Source organism: Hyperoodon ampullatus (assembly GCF_949752795.1).
Source record: "Hyperoodon ampullatus genome assembly, chromosome: 10".
In the NCBI taxonomy this organism is placed as follows: Eukaryota; Metazoa; Chordata; class Mammalia; order Artiodactyla; family Ziphiidae; genus Hyperoodon; species Hyperoodon ampullatus.
Window position 1 is genome coordinate 82227004 of NC_136923.1, and position 18873 is coordinate 82245876.

At 52.6% G+C, this 18873-nt stretch overlaps 2 protein-coding genes across 3 annotated transcripts; both read right to left on the minus strand.

Annotated features, from left to right (window-relative positions):
- Window positions 1–12: 12 nt before the first annotated feature.
- On the minus strand, window positions 13–5957 carry CFB (complement factor B; the record flags this gene model as incomplete). Its single annotated transcript, XM_079713193.1, has 18 exons — window positions 13–159; window positions 456–505; window positions 586–718; window positions 819–931; window positions 1140–1216; window positions 1322–1475; window positions 1697–1814; window positions 1952–2049; window positions 2562–2699; window positions 2790–2891; window positions 3172–3303; window positions 3619–3757; window positions 4062–4198; window positions 4310–4411; window positions 4632–4805; window positions 4942–5127; window positions 5564–5797; window positions 5894–5957. 18 exons carry the CDS (start codon window positions 5955–5957, stop codon window positions 13–15), a joined length of 2298 nt encoding a protein of 765 aa, XP_079569319.1.
- Window positions 5958–6551: 594 nt separating this feature from the next.
- C2 (complement C2) lies at window positions 6552–18039 on the minus strand (the record flags this gene model as incomplete). Of its 2 annotated transcripts, XM_079712525.1 has the most annotated exons (18): window positions 6552–6942; window positions 7094–7143; window positions 7317–7443; window positions 7643–7734; window positions 7876–7952; window positions 8063–8228; window positions 8346–8457; window positions 8554–8648; window positions 8774–8914; window positions 9894–9983; window positions 10808–10948; window positions 11854–11992; window positions 13376–13509; window positions 13689–13787; window positions 13868–14041; window positions 16180–16365; window positions 17608–17817; window positions 17979–18039. In XM_079712525.1, the coding sequence occupies 18 exons, from the start codon at window positions 18022–18024 to the stop codon at window positions 6766–6768; spliced, it is 2256 nt and encodes a 751-aa protein (XP_079568651.1). In that variant the 3' UTR covers window positions 6552–6765. The 2 variants fall into 2 exon arrangements, with proteins under 2 accessions (XP_079568651.1, XP_079568652.1); XM_079712526.1 differs by lacking the exons at window positions 16180–16365; window positions 17608–17817 and having other exon boundaries at window positions 17979–18024.
- Window positions 18040–18873: the final 834 nt, after the last annotated feature.

The window sequence follows — 18873 nt, forward strand, 5'->3', positions numbered from 1 at the left end:
ACAGGAAACCCCTTATAGAAAACCCAGGTCCTCATCTTGGAGTTTTTCCTTGAGCCAGGGCAGCACTTGGTAGAGGTTGATGTGAAAGTCTCGGGCGTAAGCAGGTACCTGTTGCTGCCGCTTGCAGACGTCCACAACGCCCCAGCTGATCACACCAACCTGAAGAGGGTGAGGGCGTCCCAGGAACCGTTCGGTAGAATTCCTCCCTAATCCCAGGGAGCTACTCCCAGCTGCATCTGAGCTGACCTGGGAGGGTTAGACTAGGGGCCGAGCTCAGTCCTATCCCCTGGCACACAGATCAGACACACAGCCCTAAGTTGGCCAGTTCAAGGAAAAGTCCAGAGGTGAGGCAGGCTCCACCCTCCCCTTTCCAGCCACGTGCACTGAGCTTTCTTGCTTTGGGGGCCATGCTGACCACTTGGCATCTCCCCACAGAGAGGAAAGGGGAAACTCACTTGAATGAAGCGACTCTTCTTGTGAATAATCAGGGGACCACCAGAATCACCTACAGGGAGGGAGAAGCTGTAGGGGAAAAGACTCTTGGGCCTCAGGAACTTAGATCACGACCAAAGAGCCTTCTCTCACCTTTGCAAGTGTTGGGGTCAGCATAGGGAGCCACCCCTCCGGTGCAAAGGAACCTGGGGGTGACTACCTCAGAGACGTCCTTGACTTTGTCATAGCCTATGGCATGTAGAGCATCCCTCTCACAGCCAGTTTTCTGTAGGTGAGGTGGGGATGCACGCAGGAGAGGAGTGATGAACAAAGCTTGCTTAGGAAGAATTGGGGCTTCAAGGACCTCAGGAACCCACATCCCTCACCTTTTCCCCATTCTTGATGTAGACCTCCTTCCGAACCAGTGTCTTCTTACGATCCTTAGACAACTCAGACACAAACAGAGCTTTGATATCCTTTGCCGGGAGCAGCTCTTGCACTGGACAGATAGACAGACTGGGTCATTTCAGCACTCTCCCTTCCCCCATTGTCCTTGTCCTTTGTCCTTGTCCCTCAGCAAATGTTCCTCCACCCCTTCCTGTGAGCTAGAGACTGGGCTGGGCATCACCTGCTCTTCCTGCAGCTCCCTCTCATGCCTCCCTTGTCAGAACCTCACCCTTATACTACTCTCCCTGATTATGTCTTACTCTGTTGCCGGCACGTGGTTGACTGTGGAAGCCTCAAAGCTTGATTTGATCCCTCAGTACAGGGGAGACAAATGGGCCTGTTGAGAGATGGGGAAATTCAGGGATGGTGAACCCTGGACCTACCCCAGTCTTCCAGCCCTAGCTTTCCCAGCCTTTTCTCTTTGGGAATCCAGCTGGCTCACCTGGTGGTCTCATCATACTTGAGCTTCTTCTTGAGCTTGATCAGGGCCACATCATAGTCATAAAATTCAGGAATACCTTTTGCTTTTTTTGCATTGAGGTTGTAGTTTGGGTGAAATAGGACTTCTTCTATCTCCCACTCCTGCTTCTTCCCTCCTGAAGTAGGAGAGTGGATACCTCTAGACCACCCACTTCTCTGTAGGCAGTCTCCTGCCCCCGTGTCATCCCTAACTCAAGTCTTCCTCATCCCTAACTGGTCCAGCGTGCAAGGGAAGGGGCTGCGTTGAGGTCAGGTGGAGCGTGGGCTCTTGAAGAGAGTGGGAGGTACTGCCCAGAGGGCATGGCTGAAGCTCAGGATTGATTGGTTGCATCCTTACCCGTGCTGACCTTGATTGAGTGTTGCTCGTCATCCACAGTGAAACAGTGTGCCGCTGTCAGCACAAAGTACTCAGACACCACAGCACCCATGCAGCTCTCATGTCCCTTCAAAGGACGCTGGGAAAAGAGCGGCAGGGGGAAAGCTCGGCTTTCACAAACAACACCATCTATGAACACTTTGCCCTTCCCCCCGACCGTCGTTTCACCCTGACCTCCCCTCCCGTAAGTCCCCGCCACCAGGACGCTGCACTCACGGTGACTGAGATCTTGGCCTGCCATGGCTGCTTGTGATAGTCAGTACCTTTCTTGTGCTCCCAAACCATGCCACAAAGACCCAGAGTCCGGGTTTCATCTGGCAAGAAAGGAGATTGTACTGAAAGCTGGGACACTTCATTTCCAAATGGCAGCAGCCTTTTGGGGAGGGACACCTACGTGTCTGTGGGGACCAGATGCCCATAGGAGGAAAGGGAAGGCAGGGGCACTTGTTTCCTTACATTGAGGGCAGGGAACCACTGTGGTATCGTGAAAAGAACAGGGGACAGAGATCAGAGAGCTGGATGTTTTCAGGCCCAACTCTTGCTAACTTGCCATCCCTTGACCTCTCTTGGCCCCAGTTTCCACATCTGTAAAACAAGGGACTTAAGAAAGATCTCTGCATCATTCAGAGCTCTGTGACTCTAAGATCAGGGAGTGGGCAGTACCAGGAAGCAAGAATAGTGACACGGAGGTAGAGAAGGAGGAATGAGAAAGGACTTCCAGACTGCCAGGGGCTTCAGGAGGGGTGGAAGGATGAGTGACCTTGAGGGGTCTGGGGAGAGCTGAGCTTCCTGACCATCTCCTTATGCCCTTGTGATATCTTCCTACCAAGCATCTGTATGAAAACATCCTCCAGGTTGTCTACGTCCTTGAGTTTGAACACGTGTTGCTCTCTATCCTTCTTGGAAGCCAAAGCATTGATGTTGTCTTGGTCCACCAGAGGCCCAACCCCGAACACATAGATGTCTGAGAGAGAAAAAGGGAGAGTGAGGGTCCAGGCCCTGGGGGGCAGGAGCTAAGAAAGTGGGGTGCTGAGTCCTAGGCAATAAAACTCACCCAGGTAATCCTCCCTGGGGTTTTTGCGATTTCTACCAATGTCCAGCAAGTCCCGGATATCGTGAGTGACAGAGACTGGATCCCCACCCATGTTGTGCAAGCCTGCAGGAGAGACCAGGACCATGAAGGTGGGAGACAAGGAAGGAAGAGGGTCAAGGAGGATAAACTGGCTAGAAGGAGTGACATATACGGCTGAGTGAGCAGGTTGGGGAGGAGATGGACGTGAGAGACGGTGGAGAGAAGGGTCCCTCCTCTTAAAGGCTCACAGGAAAGAGCAGCGCTCAGGCCCCCAGCGATGAGTCCAGTGTTACACGTGGACTGCAGCGCCACACGCTGGTTTGAGAGGGTGGGGAGTCAGAGGCAGGAGAAAGGTCCCTCTGACCATCAGTCATGAGGATGATGACATGGCGGGTGCGGTTCCAGGCTTCAGGGAGGTCGTTCACTTCCCTGCTCATCATGTTGTATACTTCCAGGAGAGCCTTCTTGGTGTTAGTCCCTGCCTTCAACTTGTGGTCTGTGGAAAGGGAAGAAATCATCACCGCCACCTGGACTTCCAAGCCATCCTTGACCCCAGAGGCCTAGCAGCAACTGAGATCCACATCTGTCAACTTTTTGAGTTAATTGTCACCCCAGTGACTTCCCTTTGACAACAGTGACCGTCTCAGTTCCAAAGGGTTCCCTCCACCCCCCATTTTCCAATGACCCTGCTGCCCATCCATGGATTAAAAAGGAGTCCTTGTCTCACTGCCCTCCCCACAACACTCCTGAAACTTCGGACCTCTCTGACCCCAAAGTGAACCTCCCACCATTCCCTTCCCTGACTTCTGACCTTCGTAGTTGATTCGGTTGAGCTGCTCTGTGACCCAGTCTGCATCGCTGCTCTTTGGCTCAGACACTCTGATCAAAACTTTGGGGTCTGTGGCATATGTCACTAGACCATATTTTGGCCTCACCCCATAACTTGCCACCTGTGGGTGAGGGAAGCAAGGGGTCATGGCATTGAAAGTAGAATATATGGCTGGGAGGATTCAGCAGCTTTGCTGGGACAGACAGGGAAGGACATAGTAAGAGACTCATCACCCTGGGGTTCATGGAGGAGTCTGGGTTAAAGATCAAGAAACTGCTTCAAGTAAAAGGAAAGGAAGACAGAATAGGACCTGGAGGTTTTCTGGGACCCGGTGGCTCAGAGGGGCTGGGAGCATCAGGGAGCTCGTCCTGGCAGGGCAGTGAGGTCCATTCAGGGTCCCCACATTCAAGGAGAGGGGGCCCCACCTTCTCAATGAAGTTGCTGAGGCAATTCTTAGCCCCTGTGAAGTTGCGGGACCCAATGCTGTCTGATCCATCCAGCACCAGGTAGATGTTCATGGAGCCCGAGGGGTCCAGGATAATCTTCCTCTTCTGTTGTTCGCCTGGGGGCCACCAGAGAGACTCAGGCTCCAGGGTGCATGGTTCTCCTGCCCCTTCTCCATCCTCCCCCCACCCCCAATTCCCTGCCCTGCCTCCCCTCTCTATCTTCAAACCTGGGCTGTGCCCATCCTCAGCATCAACTCCTTCTATGGTCTCTGTCAGGGAAGACAGGAAGGCTTCGGCCACCTCTGCAGGAGTATCGTACATAAAGGAGTCTGGGAGAAGTCAGAAAGCAGGTCAAATGTCTGGGAGGGCCAGGGACACAGTGACGAGAGATGGTGGGTTTCCAGGGTGGGAAGGGCTCAGAAGTTCTTCGGGGAGCTTTAGAAGTGAGGAAGGAGCTGGGTTGCAGTAGGGGGAGAAGGCGGTGCTCTGGTGTGGGAATGTGAGGATGGGAGAGCAGGATCTGACATGAGGGTACAGATCAAGGGTCACCTTGGCAAGAAGGCTCCGTTCCACTCCAAGAGCCTCCTTCCTGACATGTTCGCCGCTGGGAGCCACGGAGAGTGAGCCCCCGGCTGCAGTAGTAGGTGACACTGTCTTCAAGGCGGTACTGGCTGCCCACCTTCCTTGTGCCAATGGGGATGCCCGGGTTCAGGCAGTACCCCGCTGCAGAAGCACGAGACATGGAGGTAAGGGCCAAAGCCTGAGGGCAAGGTAGAGCGCAAGAGCTATGGTGCCAGTTCCTCAGGCCGAGGGTGGTCAGGAAGAAGGTACTGTCGTGGGAAAGGGGGGTGCTTCTCACCTCCATCATCGCAGATGGCCGTTTCCCCATCCCACCGACCCGTCACTTGGCAGGTGCGATTGGCAGAGCCCCGGAGGTTGTAACCATCATAGCAGCGGAAAGAGATCTCGTCACTCAAATTGTAGTAGGGGGCCCGGGGCCAGTACTCCCCGTTCTCAAAGTCCTGTGGTCTGGGACAGCGAATTGCTTTGGGGGAGGAGAACAAGTAGACGTTACTGAGACGGAAGGGCTGCCCTCTAGGATATCCCTCCTGGTCTCAGGGACCCTGTCACTGAGAAACAGCGCCTTCTCGGTCCTACAGGATCAGCTACTACCCTTGACCCCTGGAGGGTACCTCAACCCATGAGGAATCCTGCCACTCCCCCCTCCCCAGTTCTGAGTGTTCTTTGAACTGCCAGGGCTGCCTGACACAGGGTAAACGCTTAGTAAAGGTTAGCTCCCCTAGCTCCCTTCATTCTCCCTCCGTCCCACCTCCAGCCCTTGCTCAGCTCCCACCCTTGCTCAGCCCAACTTGTCAGCCTGCCTGGTCTCCACACAAGTCGAATCTTATCCAAGTCTGGACCTTGGCCACCACCTGCTCTGTCCCTCTGCTGGCCCATGCCCATCCTCACTGCCCTCCAACCTTTGCATTCGGCCCTCTTGACAATCTTTTTGTCTTGCGTCTGCAGGGTGCTCCAGGATCCCGTGGATCTGCAGGTACGAATCTGCACAGGGTATGGGTAGAAGCCAGAAGGACACAAGTACTCCAGTGACTGGCCCGCCTTGAGAAGCTGGAAGGAGCCACCTTTGATCTCTACTCCCTCCAGAGAGCAGGGGCTTTGGGGCCCGGCCTCAGGCAATGGCGTCATGCTCACACCTAAAGAGAAAGGCTGGTGAAGCCCAGCCTCACAAGGCCAAGGACGGATCCTGGGGGCAGCAGGGGTGGGGGGAGGGGGGCTGTGACCTCACTTACCTCCAGACAAGAGGCCCAGGATCAAGGGTACCAGGCAGAGCTGGGGGCTGCAATTGCTCCCCATGGTGACGGAAGACAGGAGAGAAACTGGGGCTGGTGGCAGGATGGCCTCTCCTGGCTTCTGCTGCGTGTCTGCTTGGCTCGATGTCCAAGCTGAAACTCCGAACTGAGCCTGGTCACACTCCCTTCCCCTGCCCCTCACAGCCTCCAGCCTTTTATGCAATCTGTGTTCTGGCACCTGCTGCCCGCCCCACCCACCCTACCCATGTCACTTTCCGGAATGTCCGAGCGGGAGGGCCCCACTGAGCTGCCAATCAAGGAAACAGAAACTGCAAAACCCCACCTTTTGCTGCCCAAGGTCCAGGACTCTGTCAGCACCTCCTCTCAGCTCCAGTTCCTCCCCAACAAGCCCAGACCTCCCCCTTGGGGACTAGATCTAAGGCCCTCACTGGCTCCCCTGTTGACTCTGTTATGGAGCAGAGTCCAGCCATTGTTTGTCCAGCAGGGTCTCTGACCTGCCTTCTTGCCGTTCCTGGAATCATTCTGGCCTCTCTCTCCCCGCAGGCCAGCCCCCAGGCAGAGGCACAGACAGATGTGGAAATCATTGATTTTTATTAATTTCATAGCCAGGTAATTCCCTGTGAAAGTGGAAGGAGAGTGAGGCAAGTAAAGCAGAGGGTGGGGCCCGCACTGGCAGGAGGACCAGGGGTTCCCCAGCGTGGATGCGCCGCTGCTCCAGGATCCTGGAAGCAGGCATGCGCTCAGAGCAAGGCGTGCGGATGGGTCATGGAGGCTGAGGGTGGACGTTCGGGGGTAGGAGACGGGAGAGATGGTGGGTCCTAGCAGGACAGCAAAGGGCTCAGTGGCCACGATCAGAGGGGCAAAAAGTTCAGGACGCCCTCCAGGTGCTGTCTCAGCCAGGGCTGCAGGTGGAAGAGACTGATGTGGAAATCTCGTGGTGGTGGGACCCTGCCACGGGGCGCGCTTTTGCGGGAGTTCTTATCAGAGCTGCCACAGGGGTTGTAGAGACCCCAGCTCACCAGGCCCACCTGGAAGAAGGAGAGGTTGGGGTGGGGACGCTGCCCCGGTCCCAGCCCCAAGCCCCAACCTCCTTAGTTCCTTCAAAGGCCTGCCTGGTGCCTCCACAAGGCCAAGATCCTGTAACTCCAGTCCTGCGAGCTTCCCCCCTTCTCTCCTCACCTGAAAAAACCTGAATCTCCGCTCAAGGAAAACTGCTCCCCCAGATTCTCCTGCCAGAAAGGAGGGACAAGAGACTGTCATCCTGACTCTCATCACTGCATCAGGGCGGTGCACCGGTGTCCTGGCATGCAAGTTGACCAGAGGGACACAGGTGGCCTCCCCCTCAGGAGTCCAGACTCCAGGGTGGGGACTGGGGGTGAGAAGTGGAGGTGGGGGGGCTCACCCTTGCAGGGATTGTCATCCCCCTGCATCCCACTGCATAGGAACTGGTCTGTCACCACCTCTCTGACATCTGTCAAGTTGGGGAACGTGGTTTTGTCTTGGGAGACGACCTTGACGCAGTTTGTCCACTGCAGTAGGGGTGCAATAAGACAGAAGGATGGAGTGAGCAGGCCCAGGGGACACCTGGCCGTGCAGCTAGGCCTGGACGAGGGGTGACTTGGAGTCAGATGGAGAAAGCACTCAGAGCTAGGGGATGAAGAGAGACGTTCCGGGAGTTGCCACGGGGGATCCCATCCCCCCACAGCATACTGGACCCGAGACCCTCACCTCCGACCCTGTCTTGAGGTTAACGTTCAGCTTGTTCCCATTCAAAGCCACGAAATGAGCAGGAATGCTCAACTTGTTCAGAAGTTCACTCTCTACCATCAAGGAAAAGGATGTTAGTACTGGTCCCTTTACCCAGCATCCAGATTCCCGACTTGGGAACTGCAGCACAGTCCACGTCATCAGCCCCCAAGCCCTGATCCCAGTTCTTCATGCACCCTAAGCCCAGCGCTCACCATGGTCTCTGCAGGTGCTGCCTGGAAGTCTCCGCAAAGCCAGATTGGCCTCCACCGTGCAGGGAAGGCAGATAGGCCTGAGGAGAAGGACAAGGGTCACAGAGACCCATCCTTGGTGTCCCCTCCTCCAGTGCTCCCCAGAGCACTTCTCACCCAGAGGGCACCCTCCCATCCCAGACTCCGGCACCTGGCGTGGGTGGACATCTTCACTTTCTGGGCCAGCTTTAGCAGAGCGATGTCATCGCCATAGAACTCGGGGATTCCCTGATTCTTCTTGGCAAAGACATTGAACCCCGAGGAGATCACCGCCGTCTCAATTTGGAATTCTTTGCCCCACTGGGAGCTGGGATCCCCTGGAAACAATGTGGCAGATTAGGCTGGACCAGGGCTGCTGAAGGGGCCAGAGGCTAGGGACAAGGGGTGGGAGCTCTGCCCATGGGGTCGGGAAGCGGGTGCAGGCCCTTCCTTACCCACGCTGACCCTCCACAGGGAGTGGTCCTCGGCGTTGCGGAGGCAGTGAGCGGCTGTCAGGACCCACTGGTCCGAGATCAGGGCCCCTCGGCAGGTCTCCTGGCTCTTGGGCTGCAGGGGAACAGGTGATCTTCAGGGACTGCTGTGTCTCTGGCTCATGGCCGCTGTCACCTCTGGGATCCAAGCCCCATCCCTCCTTCCTGGTACCTTAATAGTGACATGCCAGGGTGTCCTCTCCTGGGCAGAGGCATTGGCAGACATGTTCCCTACCCCACAGATGGTGTCCGTGAGCTGGGAGACATCTGTGGGCGTGAGGAGCAGATGGTGAAGGAGGCTGGTGAGGGGCACTGTGAGCAGGTGCCAGCACGGACCCCTTGGCCGGCTCCACACTGGCCACACCACTCTGGAGAGGGCGAAGCACACTCACCCAGCATGTGCTCAAAGACCTGGCTCAGAGCCTTCACGTCCTTCAGAATGAAGGCATGCCTCTCGCCATCCTTCTTGGACCCCAGCTCATTCAGTTCTCTCCAGTCCACATCCAGGTTGCCCACGCCGATGGCATAGATGTCTGATGGGGAGGAAATCACCAGAATCTTGTGGCTGAGGGGCTACCCCTCTGAGCCAGCGTGGGTGCCAGTCAGAACTGCCCTGGGGTGGACCATAGAGTCTGGTCTTCTCCCACCCTTTGTACCCCTCATGGGCCTTTTTTGCAGTTATGATGGGAACTGGACAGTTATCACGCCCCACGTGTTTTCTCTATTCCCCTGCAGTTCCTGCCTCTTTTTCATGAGGTGTGTTCAAGCACTTAACTCTGGCCCAGTGATGCTAAGGAGTTAGGGAGTGGAGTTTGTGTTTTGCCTTCCTTAGGCCAGGGTTTTCAAGAGGAATATGCTTACCTCCAAGGGGCAGGTGAAGTGGGTGGCATGAACAGAAATGAGAGGACCCGGGGGAAAGTAAAACTTGGGGCCTCAAAACCAGCTGCCCTCCCTTATCCAGAGCGTTTCTCTTTGAAGTTCTTTTCTGGTCAAAGGTCAGTGCAATTTTTGTTTAGTCTGAATTAGAGGAGCTGTTCTTTCAGAGACTGCAACTGCCAGAGCCTTAGTTATCTGCACTGCTAAGGGAAGAAAGGCCAGGAACAGTCCCTATAAGGAATCCGGGCCTTTTCTTCCTGGAGAGGTTTGTGGAAGGCTGAGGCTGATGGTGAATGAAAACGATGACGATGACGATGGTGGTGGCCGCCACCGCACACTGTGTTTGTCTGTGCCAGGCAGTGTTTGAGCATTTGCCCTTATCGGCCAGTGAGGTAGGTCCTTGTACTATATCCTTACAAGTAAAGAAACAACCCATGGCCACAGCCAATCAAAGATGAACCCAAGTTTGAAACCACGGGCAGTTTGATCACTTTTCAGTGTGACCCTCGGCTGCCTTCATACAGAACAACACAGCCTGGGGTCTTGACAGAAATACAGCCAAGATGCTAGAACCCCTGGCTGTGGGCCCTGGGCCCCCTGCAGGGCAGTACAGATGGGGCGGGGGCGGAGGCTCACCCAGATAGTCTTTCCTCTTCTGGTTGATGTTCAAGACCTCCTTGATATTGTCAACAGCCACCTTGGGAGAGCCACCCATGTTGGACTTTCCTAGAACAAGGAAGGAAAAGAATTGTCCATCTGGGTGATATATCACGATTCCCCCCAGCCCTGGAAGAGAGGGGAAGCATTCATCCTGGGGACCTCAACACCTACACTCCCTACTCGAGTTTCAAGATACATTACTTACTGATGTTCTTTAGCACTGGGCCAGGGGCACCCTACACTTTATCTCCTTTGATTCTCATGAAGCCCCAGTAAGTGTGGGTCTACTCATTTTATAGACAAGAAATCTGATTTCTAGAGGAGCCATGTAATTTGGACAAAATCAAGAGATAAATGGCAGAGCCCAGATCCACTAGCCAGTCTGCCCTTCCATTGGTGGACTTCGACATCACTGGTCCAGAGCCACGCCTGCCCATCCAGCTCCCTCTATGTGACCTCCCCGGTAATAACAATAACTAACACTTATAATCATAAAGCACTTTTACACAAAGTACTTAAATTGCTCTTCATAAAAACTGTGTAAGGGGACTTCCCTGGCAGACCAGTGGTTAAGACTCCGCGCTTCCACTGCAGGGGGTGAGGGTTCAATCCCTGGTCAGGGAACTAAGATCCCACATGCCGTGTGGCGTGGCCAAAAAAATTTAAAAAAATAAACAACAACAACAAAACTGTGTACGGAAAGGAGGGCAACTTCCATTATCCATAATTGTTGTGGTTGTCATTTCCGTCATCATCGACACTATTTCTACTTTATAAATAAGAAACCAAGGCCCTAAGTGGCAGGGGGAGAACCAGAATGCAGGTCTCTGACCCCACATTGCTGCTCCTTCCACTATGCCAGACTCACTCACAGAGACGGCGATACCCACCATCTGTCAGAAGGACGATGGCATGTCGGATTTCCTGCCAGGCCGCCGTGTTCATACTGAGCCGTTGCATTTGGTTATTCATCATGATATAGACACAATTTAGGGCCTCGTAGATGTTGGTCCCGGTTCCATTTTCATGGTCTGGAATATGTGAAGACGAAAAACTCTCTTAGAAACTTCCCACCTACCACCTGGGAGAAGGGAATCACTCTATTTCCCCCAAACACTGGAAATGCATTTATCAATAGATTTGATAAACACAGACTTTTGATATCCAGTTAGAGATTTGGCATCATTGCCCGTTCAGACATTAAAAGACTTTCCCTTTAGAAATACTCATTGCACTTGAGGATATGGGGAAGGGGAAGGGTAAGCTGTGACAAAGGGAAAGAGAGGCATGGACATATATACACTACCAAACGTAAGGTAGATAGATAGTGGGAAGCAGCCGCAGAGCACAGGGAGATCAGCTCGGTGCTTTGTGACCGCCTGGAGGGGTGGGATGGGGAGGGTGGGAGGGAGGGAGATGCATGAGGGAGGGGATGTGGGAACAGATGTATATGTATGACTGATTCACTTTGTTATAAAGCAGAAACTAATTTAAAAAAAAAAAAAAAAAGAAATACTCATTGCATAACCCCACTAAAGGCCATCCTGAAGTCTCAAGATTCAAAGATGGGGTTTCCAAAGAAAGTGGGTTGTTTCAGCCATCTGCTACCTACCACCCAGGTAGTTTCCTAATGACATGAGGAGACTATGAAAACCACACCATGTGGTTCTGACATCAGGGAGGAGCCAAAGACCTGCATGATGCATTTGGACGTGTAGCACGTGCGAGGAAGCCCGGAGTTGGTAGGAGCTGGGACTCCCCGACCATGAACCTGACTTGGAAGCCACTCCACCTAAGGAACCCTAGTCCCAGAGCTCTGGGACTTGAGTGCCACCAAGAAGCCTCACTCTCTCTCAAACTTGTCCAGTATCTCTGCAGGCACAGAGAGCTCATCCCCTGCCCCCACTCCCATCACCTTCATTTGATGACATCATACCTTTATAGTGGGCATTTTCCAGACTGTGGGCCACTTCAGTCACATCCTCGGATTTGCTGTCCAGGACAGACATGATGACTTTGGGCTTTGATGCAAAAGTGATGATGGCGACACTAACCTTGATCTCAAAGCTGAAGATCTGTGAAGGGCAAGTGAGAGGTAGTGTGAAAGGCTCCCAAACCAAAGGAGAGTTGGTAAGGGAGCCAGCAAAAGGCCTGGAGGAGGCAGAGAGCCTGGACAGAGACTGACAGATACAAGGCCCTTGGAGAGTCCCTTCCTGGGAAACGGTTGCTTGAAGAAGCCAGGAAAGTGACATTTGTTGGTCCTCTCCTCTCTTTGACTGGCTCACTCTTCATTTAATCCTCACCTCAGTGCTGTGAAGGGTCGTGATGATCCCTATTATACAGATGAGGAAGCTGAGGCTTGTTTACCTTGCCCCAGATCACACCACTGGTAAGAGGTGGAGGTAGAATTCAAACATATCGGCACCCTGGAGGAGGCAGAGAGCCTGGACAGAGACTGACAGATACAAGGCCCTTGGAGAGTCCCTTCCTGGGAAACGGTTGCTTGAAGAAGCCAGGAAAGTGACATTTGTTGGTCCTCTCCTCTCTTTGACTGGCTCACTCTTCATTTAATCCTCACCTCAGTGCTGTGAAGGGTCGTGATGATCCCTATTATACAGATGAGGAAGCTGAGGCTTGTTTACCTTGCCCCAGATCACACCACTGGTAAGAGGTGGAGGTAGAATTCAAACATATCGGCACTTGTCTGTCGAGTTTTGCAGCCTCACGGCTTAATGAGTTACTTAACTTTACGTCTTAAGAGAGACACTAAGGAGCACAAAAGCTGCCTTCTTTCAAATGTAGCTGGGAGGGAAAACATGTATCTACACAAACTATTGTGAAAAGCATAACTACCAAGCAAAGTCCTGGCAAGGAATCTGAACCAAGTGGTTCCAAACTCTTCTGTTCATGCACCTTGTCAGTCGAAACATTCTGAGCACGTACCTCAATATAGGTATATGTATTTATAAAGTATACTCATACTTATAAAGTGTATCACTATTTAAATATATTATACACATTTTAAAACATATAGAAAATATTGAAATTTTAAGAGGAAATTTTAAATATTAAGTTCTTAATTTAAGTTAAATTACAATCATTCACCATGGATACCAGTATTTTCCTGCCACACGCCAGAGGATTATTTTGGATACCCCTCTGTGAAGACCACTGTTCTAGATGATGAATTCCTGGAAAGTGGGGTCTCAGCCTTGTTCATCTTTGAGGTCCCCCCACACCCAGAACAGTGCCTGACATAGAGTAGCTACCCCAACAGTGTTTGTGTCATGAAAAATAGGATCCTCTAAATTAAATCCGTGATTCCTGCATGGCATGTGTGTAATCTGGGAAGACTTCTTGGAGGAGGTGGGCTGTGAGTGGGATTCTGAGGAAGGGAAGGAGACAGAGACCGTGAGTGCAGGAAGGCTGCTGGTATGTGCGAGCTCCTATTTCCTGACCCTGTCCACCAGGTGGGAGGCGCTCTTCTTGAAGATTTCAAAGTCCTCTTCCTCCACACTCTGAGATGCGTCCAGGAGCACATAGAGGTTCAGGTGACCCGAGCGCTGGATTTGTATTTTGCGGCCCACGTTTTCTGGAAGAAATGTGGAAGGGGAAGATTGAGACTCCACCTCCTACCCACTCTCTTGCCAAAGGCAATCAGGCCCCTCTACCTCAGCCCCGCTGAGCCCACCGGAGGCTCCTGGCCCCTCGGAAGCTTGCCCCTCCCCTGCTCCCACCCAGCACCCTGCCACCCCCCCTTCAAGCACTCACCCTTCTTCTTCTGGGTGGGATTGGTGGTTCCAAGGAGGTGGGACAAGGAGGTGCCCAGGGCAGGGGCCACATCCTCGGGAAAGTCGTAAGAGTAGGGCTCTGTGGGGAGAGCCACCGGGGTCAGCTGCGGCCAGGGGTGGGGGCCCAGGAGTCTCAGGAGGGTCAGAGCAGCTACTCACGGCGGCAGATGGGCTCCATCCCACTCCAGACCCCATCATCCTGGCACTCTCGCTCCACAGACCCCGTCAGCACCAGATTCGAGGAGCAGCGGTAGCTGACCTTGTCCCCAAGGCCGAAGCGAGACCCCGTCCGCACTGCACCCACGGCCATGCCCGGGTTGGGGCAGTGGCTGGCTGTGAGGAGCAAAGGAAGGTGGAGGTGAGCAGGGACCCGCCTCCTCAGCCTCTGGGCGCTGCTCACACACCCTCTCCCGCCAGGCTCTTCCTCCTCTACAGACCCTCAGAGCCTCTGCGGGTCCCTTGGCCTCTCCCTTGAGAGACACCACAGCTGTGCCTCCCAGGTGTGTGGATAGAAAACCTGAAGTAGGGAAAAAGATTTAGAACTCAGTGGCCCAGTTGCCAGCTAAAGCATACCAATCCCAACCCAGGGACTCTGCCTGTATCCATCCCAGAGCCTCAGGGAAGATGCTGGCTTCCTCAGGGAAGGAGCCCTACCTCTCCACAGAGAATATCTGCAAACAATGAGACATCACTACACACCCACCAGAATGGCTAAAACTAAAAAGATGGGTAATTCCAAGTGTCAGAGATGATGTGGGGCAACCAGAACTGTTACATTGCTAGAGTGTCAAATCAGGAAGCCGTTTGCAGCCTCTTCTGAAAGAAAACATATGCCAACGTGTGACCCAGTAATTCCGCTCCTAGGTAATATGCTCAAGAGAAATGTGTCTAGTGCACCCAATCACACATAAGGATGTTCATAGAGTTTTACTTATAATAACCAAAAACTGGAAAAAACCCAAATACCCATCAACAGGAGAATGCATAGATAAACTGTAATATGTAATGGAACTACAAAGCAATAAAAAATAACAAACTGCTGATACACAGGAAAACATGGATACATCTCACAGGCAGAATGCTGAATAAAGGAAGACAGATGCAAAAGAGCACATTCTGTATGATTCCACTTCTATGAGGTGTAAGAATAAGCTAAACGGGGCTTCCCTGGTGACACAGTGGTTGAGAATCTGCCTGCTAATGCAGGGGACGCGGGTTCGAGCCCTGGTCTGGGAAGATCCCACAAGCCACGGAGCAACTGGGCCCGTGAGCCACAACTACTGAGCCTGCGTGTCTGGAACCTGTGCTCCGCAACAAGAGAGGCCGCGATAGTGAGAGGCCCGCGCACCGCGATGAAGAGTGGCCCCCGCTCACCACAACTAGAGAAAGCCCTCTCACAGAAATGAAGACCCAACACAGCCAAAATAAATAAGTAAATTAATAAATTTTAAAAAAAGAATAAGCTAAACGAATCTGTGGAGACAGAAGTCTGAAGAGTGGTTACTTTGTGGGAGGGGACAGGAGGGAACCTCCTGATATAATGGACCCTCGGTCTTGGGTGGTGATTACGTGGGTGGATACACGTAAAAGGATACTTGTGGGTATAAAAAGTTCATCAAGCTGAATACTTAAGATCTGTACGCTTTAGGTAGTTTAAACCTCAATTTTCAAATGAATTATATTTATGTTTGAATAAATGGCTATTGTCAAAGAATCAAGGACGTAAATAGGGAGCCAACAGCTGGGCACCAGGTGAGGGTATGGTCCTGCCAGCTCATGGACTCTAAACCTTCTGTATTATGTATTTAGAGCTGTGATCCAGGAAGCTTCCAAAGCCCACAGGCAAATGTGGCTCCAGGGAATCCCAGGAACCCCACTTCTGTCAAGCAGAGACCCCCAATCTTTCACAGGGGCAGTAATGACCACGACAAAAGTATATGTGGTGTTTAGCACATTCCAGGGGCTGTTCCCGGTGCAACTCACTTGATACACACGGCAACCCCATGCAGTCAGTACTCTTACCATCCCCATTTTACAGATATGAAAACTGAGGCACAGAGAGGTTAAATAACCTGCCCAAAGGCTGTCAAAATCAGAACCAGGCTTGGAACCCAAACTTGCTCCCGAGGCAAGGCACCTAAGCGCAACACTTGATTCCCTTCATCATATCTTCCCTACAATAGCCCAGGGCGCCCAAATACCAATCTGGCTTTGAGGCATTTGGAAAAGCTGGACAGAGTATTTGGAGCCTTTATGTTGGATCTGAAGCTTAGCACCAACTTCCTTGAGCCAGTATCCCCACAGGCCGGAGATGTGTGATTATAGACCTCAACTGACCAAAATCTAGGAATATGATTTTGGCACCAAAAACACCAGGCCCCTGTCCCCACAGAGGCTCCCTGCACACATATCTGGTTCCAGGGCTCCTGGGAGACCCCTGCCCCCATGCAGCCATCTATCAGGGCACTCACCGCCGTTGTCACACACAGCTGTCTCCCCATCCCACATGCCATTGGGGCGACAGTGCCGCACGGGCGAGCCCCGCAGTATGAAGCCATCCTCACACTCGAAGCTCAGGTTGCCGCCCACAGGGTGGGACCCCAGCCGTGGGGTGTATACGCCGTTCTCAAAGGTAACAGGGGCTGGACAGCGAACAGCTGGAGGGAGAGAAGGGCATGAGAATATAAGGATGGAGGGATAACACCTGGGCTGGACACCAACTGGGTGAAGTTCAGCTTGGATGCATGGGTAGAGCCAGCTGGTTGTCAAAATATTAGGTTGATGCCCGTGAAATTGCTACTTTTGGCAGTTGGTTGAATAATGGCAGTTTCACACAGTTCAACCTAATAGATTGAGAAACAGCCACTTCTCTCAGCCCCCTGAGGGCCATGTCCACCCCAGCCCCTCCCCTGGGGTCCTCAGACGTCCCATGAGTGGATAACTAGAGGGGTGACTCCCGGTACAACAGGGGATGCCAGGACAATTCAGCATCCATCCCGAATGGTCAGTACTGTGCAGTTAATTGTTCAGTATTCTAACAATCATCCCTGGGCTTCCCTGGTGGCGCAGCGGTTGAGAATCCGCCTGCCAATGCAGGGGACACGGGTTCAAGCCCTGGTCCGGGAAGATCCCACATACCACGGATCAACTAAGCCCATGCGTCACAACTACTGAGCCTGTGCTCTGGAGCCCGCAAGCCGCAACTACTGAAGCCCGTGTGCCTATAGGCTGTGCTCTGCCACAAGAGAAGCCACTGCAATGAGAAGCCCAAGCACCACAAAGAAGAGTAGCCCCCACTCACTGCAACTAGAGAAAAGCCCCCGTGCAGCAACTAAGATCCAATGCAGCCAAAAATTAATTAATTAATTAATTAAAAAAAAAAAGAATCCACCTGCCAATGCAGGGGACACGTGTTCCATCCCTGGTCTGGGAAGATCCCACATGCCGCAGAGCAACTAAGCCCGTGCACCACAACTACTGAGCCTGTGCTCTAGAGCCCGCGAGCTACAACTACTGAGCCCACGTGCCACAACTACTGAAGCCCGTGCACCTAGAGCCTGTGCTCCGCAACAAGCCACCGCAGTGAGAAACCCGCACACCGCAACGAAGAGCAGCCCCCGCTCGCCACGACTAGAGAAAGCCCGCTCGCAGCAACTAAGACACAACTCAGTCAAAAATAAATAAATAAACTTATTTAAAAAAATCATCCCTGGCTTTGGTACCCCACAATCTACATCAGAGCCTGCCTCCGATGCCTTACTATTGGGCCGTTGACATTTTCCCACTATTTTGAAAAACCCTGTGGAAAAGAAGCTTTGCCACCCCATCTAGTCATATTAAGCCCCACCCTGAGTAGACTAAATAGAAGTCCTGGGGTGGCCGCTGGCGGGGAGCCTCACGTTTGCAGACCGCCTTTGTCCGCTGGGTGGATCTCGGGAAATGCCACCGTCCGTTGCTCTTGCACAGGCTTGTCGCCACCGGGTATGGGTAAAGGCCCAGGGGGCAGGAGTAGGTGAGGATACTTCCAGGGGCCCAGCCATTGCTGAGGGTGAAAGTGCCCCCAGAGATATTCACGTTCTGAGGGCAGGAGGGAGTGGTCGTAGCCAAGCCTGTGGGCATGGGGACACGACACAGAAATGGAGAAAAGAAGGAAGGCATGGATAAGAAAAGGAAAGCAGAAGAGACTGTCCACTTCACACGTGGAGACTCAATCTGGGTAGCACTGGCCTTGCCCCACAGGACCCCAGCATCCCCCCTCCCCTGCCCCTACCTGGGTACAGGGGCAGCAGGCAAAGGACAACCATCAGTGGCTCCATGGTGTCTACCTTACGGGCACGGAGAGGCAGAGAGCCGGGAGAGGGAAAAGGTCATCTGACTTCCCGAAAACCAGAGTTGGCTCAGCAGCTGCTTCATCTGCTGCCAGAGAAAGAAAACTAGGGAGTGGCAGAAGGTAGGGGGGATGTTCTCTCGTTAGGAGAAAAAATAATCAGGGATTGAGGACTGAGCTGAGGGGGTGAAACTTCCAGTCTGTCTCCCTAATCCTGACACATCCATAGAGTCAGTTGATCTGCACCACAGCTCTGCACACTGCTCCCCATTTCCACCGTCTCACAGGCACAAGTGCACGCATGCTTTTACATGAAGAGTCTAAAGCACACAAACGCGCAAACCAAACAAGATATTGCAAAACGTTTTGTTTAAGTAAAGTTTCAGTTTTCCTTTGGGTTTTCCCAAGTGGATTTTCCTTCCTCAGAGTCTAGAGTAGTACTGTCTTCTTGAACATAAACCCCCAAGGGATTAAACTAGAAATTCTTGATACCTAGGAGGATTCACCATCTTTTTCTTCCCTGCAGTCCTTCCGCAGAGAGAATCTAGGGAGAAAAATGAAATCAACACTTAGTTTTAGAGACTGGAAAAATGTTGAGAATGTTTTTACGGGAAGTCCAGTAGATAAAATCCCCAACTTATAAAATAAATAAATCTGGGGTTGGTTATTCAAAGGAATGAAAGTATTTTTGGATTTGGGATGTGCCTTTAAATTACAACTTGCCTTTTGTATGAAATGCAGAAAGCAAAGAAACTCTAAGCTAGTGTGTTAGCCTCCCCATCCCACAGAAGTCTCTAATATTTGTCAAACAATGTGGGGTGTAAGTAAATAAGATCAA